The sequence below is a fragment of the Lactuca sativa genome, chromosome 9, assembly GCF_002870075.4.
Source record: "Lactuca sativa cultivar Salinas chromosome 9, Lsat_Salinas_v11, whole genome shotgun sequence".
In the NCBI taxonomy this organism is placed as follows: domain Eukaryota; kingdom Viridiplantae; phylum Streptophyta; class Magnoliopsida; order Asterales; family Asteraceae; genus Lactuca; species Lactuca sativa.
In genome coordinates, this window is record NC_056631.2 from 7,466,500 (window position 1) to 7,472,819 (window position 6,320).

Here is a 6,320-nt window from a genome sequence, read left to right on the forward strand (position 1 = left end):
GTCATCTTTATTTTCAATTTTATTGCTTGGATGTCTTTTTTTTTTTTTTTTTTTTTTAAATCACACAATTGTAGTTTATTTCTAATTGTGGGCCAAGTTTTCATTTGGAGGGAGGGCCCAAATTTCTTTATGTGTTGGAGGTATCTATAAAAGCAATTCCAAACGCCTACATCTTAGCTTTCCCTTGCCCATTCCTATAGAACTAAGAGGGCGTTATTGTTAATTTGTTAAATCGATCAATTTCCACATGTATAATTAAATTATCCCCAGTTTAGGCAAACATTATTATTGTGTATACCAATTAATGATGGTAATTCAAATTTGTGATTTTAACAAGACTGGCATCAACGACATTTTCATAAAACTGAATGCATTTAAAGAAAATAATAATAAGCGAAATTTTTATTTACTCAACTAGTCCTCCTCCTTTGTTTATTCTCTAGAAAATGAGGCGAAGCCAATGAAGCCTAAGCCTAATTAGTAAAAAACGAAAAGGATTGTTCTTAAGTTTTAGTAAAATTTTACATGGTAAAGACGAATAAACCATTCTACTAACCATCTACTTATATAGTTATATTGGTACTCTGAACAAGCTCCAAATGTGTTTAGATTGAACCGTTGTGGGTTGCCTTGTCTTCTTTGACCACCTAACAAAAATAGAGATTATTTGAACAAGTACCAACAGTGTGTATGTAGAAATTTAGCAGATAATAATAAAAAATGATGTAAAAAGGAGTGAGACATACTGTGGGTCTTTGAGCAGCTAGTCTTCTGGTTGAGGGTGCCCGGGCAACAACTGAAGCAGCAGCTGCAGCAGCCACCCGTATTCTGAAACATTTAGTAATGACAATGTAAGTTTTAGAGTAGTTTAATTAGATTGACTAGAAATGTCAAAGTAAGAATTAGATACACTCACCTTTTATGTACATCTATATATACATCAGTTTCATCAACAATTTCCTCCTGCAGCACAACAGCCAGAGAGAGAAACTGTTTTATTTAGCTACTGGGGAATAAAAAACATGGACCGAAATAATTAAGACAAAGGAACGATGAGCAAGATACTTGTAGAAGCTCTTCAAAAACGTCTTCGAGTGTGATGATGCCAATGACTTCTCCTTCTTCGACATCATCAGTCAGACATGTTATACTTTTTGCTGCATGCTGCATGGTTGACTTCAAAGTCTTGTCAATATCGACCACAAAATCCGATTCTTCTTTAAGTTCAGACAACAATGGTTTAGTCAGTTGCGAATATTTGTTCCCATTTTTCGCAACTAATTTATCAGTAGCTGGAGGAGGAGGAGGAGGAGGGTCTTTGCTTTTGACTCGGACCACAGCCGCCATATGACTGCCACCTTTTTGAAACTGGTTAAGGATGTCATACAATGGCATGTCTGCTGGAACCCTGGAACATAAAAATATATCATGAATAAGAAACAAAAATAAATAAATAAATAAATAGTGAAATACACTTGCCTTGGGATTTTCCTAATGGAAACAGCACTAACTGGAGTCTCTGTTTCTGCTCTAACAGTAAGAAGGCTTTTCACCTATTAGGTGTAAAATGAAAAAGGAAACCCAGCTTTAGAGGCTTTTACAACAACCGAAGCCAATATAACAGGTTAGAAGATTTGGGAGTGTGTGGATTTACCAGTAGGAGTCCGATGATGTTCCTAGGGTTCCCAGAATAGACAGGAACACGGCTATGGCCTTTGGCAAGAATTTTCCCAATTGCTTCCCTACACGATATCAAGTACATGTAAATCAATAGAGTGTCACTGTCACAACAACAAACATGAAATATAAATCTTTTAGACATGCTATTGCCTATTGCTAACTAATAAGAATTAACAAGAAACATGGGAGACTTGGCAGTGGAACTCACCAGTCCAACTTTGAATTGACATCCAGTGAGAATGTTGATTCAATAGGTGTCATGGCCTCCTCTGCAGTCTGCACATATTCTTATATGTTACATTCATGTCATGTCATGTCATCATCCTATTAAACAGATACATCCGAATAAATCAAATACTTAGGGTAATGTTGTAGTAATTTTCATGGGGTATATTTATTTGAGCTAAGCATGCATTATGTGCTAACAAGAATACAATGAAATATTAGGATTTTAATAAAAGTAGCTTTCAGTGGTGCCATGGATATCAGCCAAAAAGAAGAAAGAAATGGAGATACCGCTAACACGAAGCATATCTACAACCAAATTGCTCAAAACAAGATAATACAAATCACCATATATATACATATATTGCTGAAGGATAGCCTTGTCTAAAGAAGTTGCCTATTTATAGGTAAATAAAGTATAAATAAAATAATAATAATAAGTGTTACAATGATATATTTCCTGCAAAGTATACCTTTTCTGTCAAATCAAGTGCTCCACTTATGATGGTAGTCTCATCATGTGTAAGTTCACCCCCTTTACCAGCCTATAAGGATTTTTCAAGAGAAACAACAAAAGGGAAGAGTACAAGTTATAGAAGATAAAACATGCTGGATTTTCATGACTTGCAATCATATTCATATCTCTTAGCTGTGTAATGCATATGCCAATGTTTAGCTTTGTGCAACAAATGAAGGTTTACCTCTTGGCCATGAATGGATACAAGGGCTTTCAACTGGGCCCGCCGAAACAGAGCATCATTATGCCCGATTAAAGCATCCAAAACCTGCAAATGTGTCAGCTTTATTAATTCTATATGCTGCATTTGTCATAGAAAACTCAAATGGCTTTAGATAGAATAAATTTACTATATAAAAACTCAGAGAAACAGGGATCTTATCAATCACAGCAATCGTCAACTACACTTTAGAAATTACCTTTCCAACAGGATAAGCAATAGGATAACAAATGATCATCAAAACTCGGACAAGCCCCACAAAATTAGCACCCACAGCAAGCCCATATCTTGTTGATATTGCTTGTGGAATTACCTGGTATATTATAATACTTTAGTCTTCATCATGTAAAATATCTTATTGTAGCAAAAAGGAATATCATACAATACCAATAGCTAGTTACATACCTCTCCAAATATCAGCACAAAGGTCACTGACAACAACACTGCAACAGCTGGATGAAAAATCTTATCCAGGTAAATAGGAAGAGCCTGCAGGGGGTTACAACTTAGAATTGTAATCAGTGACTATTAATATACACAGGTATAAACATCACAATAAATGTGAAGCCTATAAGTTGTACATTGAATAACAAAGTTCACGATTTTCAAAAATTTATGTTCATATAACATTTACACTTCCGACTCTTTATGCAAATAAATCATCAAATACAGCAGCATAGAAACAAGAGACACTTTTTTACCAGTTTTCTTTCAATAACATGATAATTAAAATTCCATCTCATAAAAAACTTAAAAGATACTACAAACAACAAAATGAAAAGATGCTATCCCATTAATGGACAAGCTAAAACATTCACTCCTAGTGGAAAGGTAGTATCAAATGACTGGTGCATATGCAGACGAATTTGTAGAATAGTTATATTTGAAACATAGATACAAACAATGATCAAACTTGCTATCATCAAAGAGAAAAATAAATAAATAAATAAATAAAAATAAAAGCATTAGATGTGAACTCACCTCCATGGCAGCAGCATTACACAGAAGCAGTGTTACAAGAAGCTGGTGTTGCTTTTGGACAACCGGGAGGATAGCAGCTGTGAGGGAAGCAAATATTTAATGGAATTTTATGACCAAATAAAATGAAAGCAAGTACAGTTTTTTATTTTTATAAGAATATACTTTGTAACCAAGAGTAACATAGTATTCATTCAAGCTGCAATGGTTAATTCTTGCAAGCCTCTTGCATACCACACAACTAAACAATTTCATGAACCAACCATAAATCTAACAGAAATATTCAAGTTCTAATTTCTGGCTATGGCATCTAGAGTTCACTAAACGACAACTGATCCCAAAACAAAGGCTGGATTGAAATTTCCATCCTCTATATATCGAACCGAAGAATTCTCATTTGGCTAATTTTGGAGATTTGATGAACACCTATCATTTAAATTTAATATTTAAAAACAAAAAATCAAGTTCTCTACCTAACACACAACCGAGTTTGGTAGACTTGTTAGAAGAGATTTAGCAATATAAGATGAAACAATTTTTTCACAGTTCAATCAAAACTCAAAAGGACTCGGTCAAAATTGAAACGCAACCAATAAATTAATGGTACCTGCTTGTTTCTTCTCTTTGTTGGTACCACTCCTATGAAGAATCTCAAGCTCAACAACTCCCAAAGACATCAGTCCCAAGGTTAAACCGGACATGATCCCCGCAAATAATACAAGAATACACGAAACTCCGGCATAAACAAACCACCAAGGGTCTCCGAACTCAATATCGTTTGAATCAGTGACTATAGACCTCCTCGAAAGTCCGGCACCGGCGGCTAGGGCAAGGGTTAATGTATTCATAATTGTCCTCGTTTCAGATTCTGCGAGAGCCACGACACGAGGTTTAAGGACCAAGAAGAAGAGACAAAGAGGAGACCTGCGTTTGAGAGAAATGGAGGCAACACATGGCTTAAAACCTCGATGAACCGGTGCACTCCGAACCGCGAAAGGCGGGCCAGTCCTACTGGCTCTTTTTGAAAGTTTTCTACGTATATTTAATTATCGTTAATTATTGTTAAAATACTATTTATAATACAAACCCAAAGGTTTCTTACTTTCTACTTGATGTTAGCAATGACTTCAGCGGCGGACCTATAAGCTATAACAGGATGTCGACAGTAACACACGTAATTTTACAGATAGAATGTCAACAAATTACACTGTAACAGAAATATTGAAAGATAGCAATCTATTAGGTCCCACCCTAAAATTATAATCTTTTTTTTTTTAAACGGTGAGCAATAACATTAATAAAAAGCTGAAGCGAGAAGTTCAAACAATTACAAAAAAGAGTTTAGAATTAGAGATATACATCAATTAAACCAATCAATTACTAAGTTTTGATCTATTATGACTCCCAAGTATATGTGCTGATACTAATGTCGCCGTTTATTCGTGAAGACAATGACATTGCGGGTCTTCCATATAAACCGTAAAGTTATGTACACAAGAGAGAGTCTCAGTTTCTTCATTTTACTCCACGTGTGCACGAATGCACCGTATCAATCAACTACGAACAAGGCAAAGACATTCGAGCGATAACAAAAGACCACTCTAACAACCATTTCCATAAATCTGAAGCAACGTAACAGGATAGGAAAGTATGATCCAGATCTTCCACCATGGAGTGACAAAAATGTCATAATTTCAAATCCACCACAATCTAGGGGTGAACATTCGGACCTTCAGATCGGGAACCGGACTTGGACTTGGACTTGGACCTGGTAAGCCTCAATAGGTCCAGTCCAAGGTCCACAAATATCTGCAAAACCAGTCTGATCCAAGAATCGGTCAAGTCCAAACGCTTACTCCTACCGTAATCCCCCTATTTAATAAGTTTGCATAAGTTGGAACTCTATTTTTAAACAACTGTCACATGAAACAATTAATCTTTAAGGGTATCCATTTGTCCGGGTTTGTCACAACCCCGGTCAAGACGGCATAACATGTCGGGCTGTGCGACTTAGTTCATGGATCGCAAGCAATTGGATATATAGCATAAGTAAAACAATAACAAAACAATAGTTGTATTTCATCTTGAAGTTTGAATATAAGGTTCTTACAGATAATAATATAGTACATGAATTGTAACATCCCAAAAATACAGTCTAAAAATTTTTGTTTTAACATTACTAAAAAAAACATAAATAACTTATTCACATATAAATCATAAGTCATGTATCAAGTCTCATATCAAAATATATCAGAGTATAAACATCTCAAACTAAACAAATGGTGTGTGCACTGCAATCTTCCTGAGCTCCTCTTTTGAAAACTGAGTACCTGAAACCAAAACTGAAAATTGTAAGCACAAAGCTTAGTGAGCTCCCCCAAACTACCACATACCATACAATAACATATAAAGCAACTATTGGGCCTTTCCCACTACATCGGACCGAAGTTCGGAAACTACATCGGACCAAAGTCCGGAACTAACCAGGGCCTTGCCCTCTGCATCGGACCGAAGTTCGGAAACTGCATCGGACCGAAGTCCGGAATTAATTGAACATAGCATAGCATAATCATAACTACTAGCATAAACACATATACTGCATACTGCATCGGACTGAAGTTCAGAACACATAACACAAATACATGCATGAGTCACGAAGACATCAAGCACACTGAACTACTGCATCGGACCGAAATCTGG

General features: G+C 35.8%; 1 protein-coding gene across 2 annotated transcripts; it reads right to left on the reverse strand.

The window, feature by feature from the left end:
• Positions 1-373: 373 nt before the first annotated feature.
• Positions 374-4,657, reverse strand: LOC111886424 (putative DUF21 domain-containing protein At1g03270). Of its 2 annotated transcripts, none has more exons than XM_042898137.2 (13): positions 4,228-4,657; positions 3,624-3,700; positions 3,048-3,131; positions 2,842-2,955; positions 2,607-2,690; positions 2,379-2,450; positions 1,889-1,956; positions 1,655-1,742; positions 1,480-1,553; positions 1,066-1,408; positions 917-990; positions 747-828; positions 374-647 (listed from the first exon to the last, which is right to left on the reverse strand). In XM_042898137.2, the coding sequence occupies exons 1-13, from the start codon at positions 4,466-4,468 to the stop codon at positions 606-608; spliced, it is 1,443 nt and encodes a 480-aa protein (XP_042754071.1). In that variant the 5' UTR covers positions 4,469-4,657; the 3' UTR covers positions 374-605. The 2 variants fall into 2 exon arrangements, with proteins under 2 accessions (XP_042754071.1, XP_023738435.1); XM_023882667.3 differs by having other exon boundaries at positions 917-963; positions 4,228-4,653.
• Positions 4,658-6,320: the final 1,663 nt, after the last annotated feature.

Bases quoted from the DNA above. Each gene is read 5' to 3' on its own strand.
- LOC111886424 (XM_042898137.2), bottom strand. From the start codon at position 4,468: ATGAATACATTAACCCTTGCCCTAGCCGCCGGTGCCGGACTTTCGAGG. The intron at 3,132-3,623 runs GTGAGTTCACAT...AACCCCCTGCAG, and splicing joins GTAATGCTGCTGCCATGGAG to GCTCTTCCTATTTACCTGGA. The intron at 2,451-2,606 runs GTAAACCTTCAT...AAATCCTTATAG, and splicing joins TATCCATTCATGGCCAAGAG to GCTGGTAAAGGGGGTGAACT.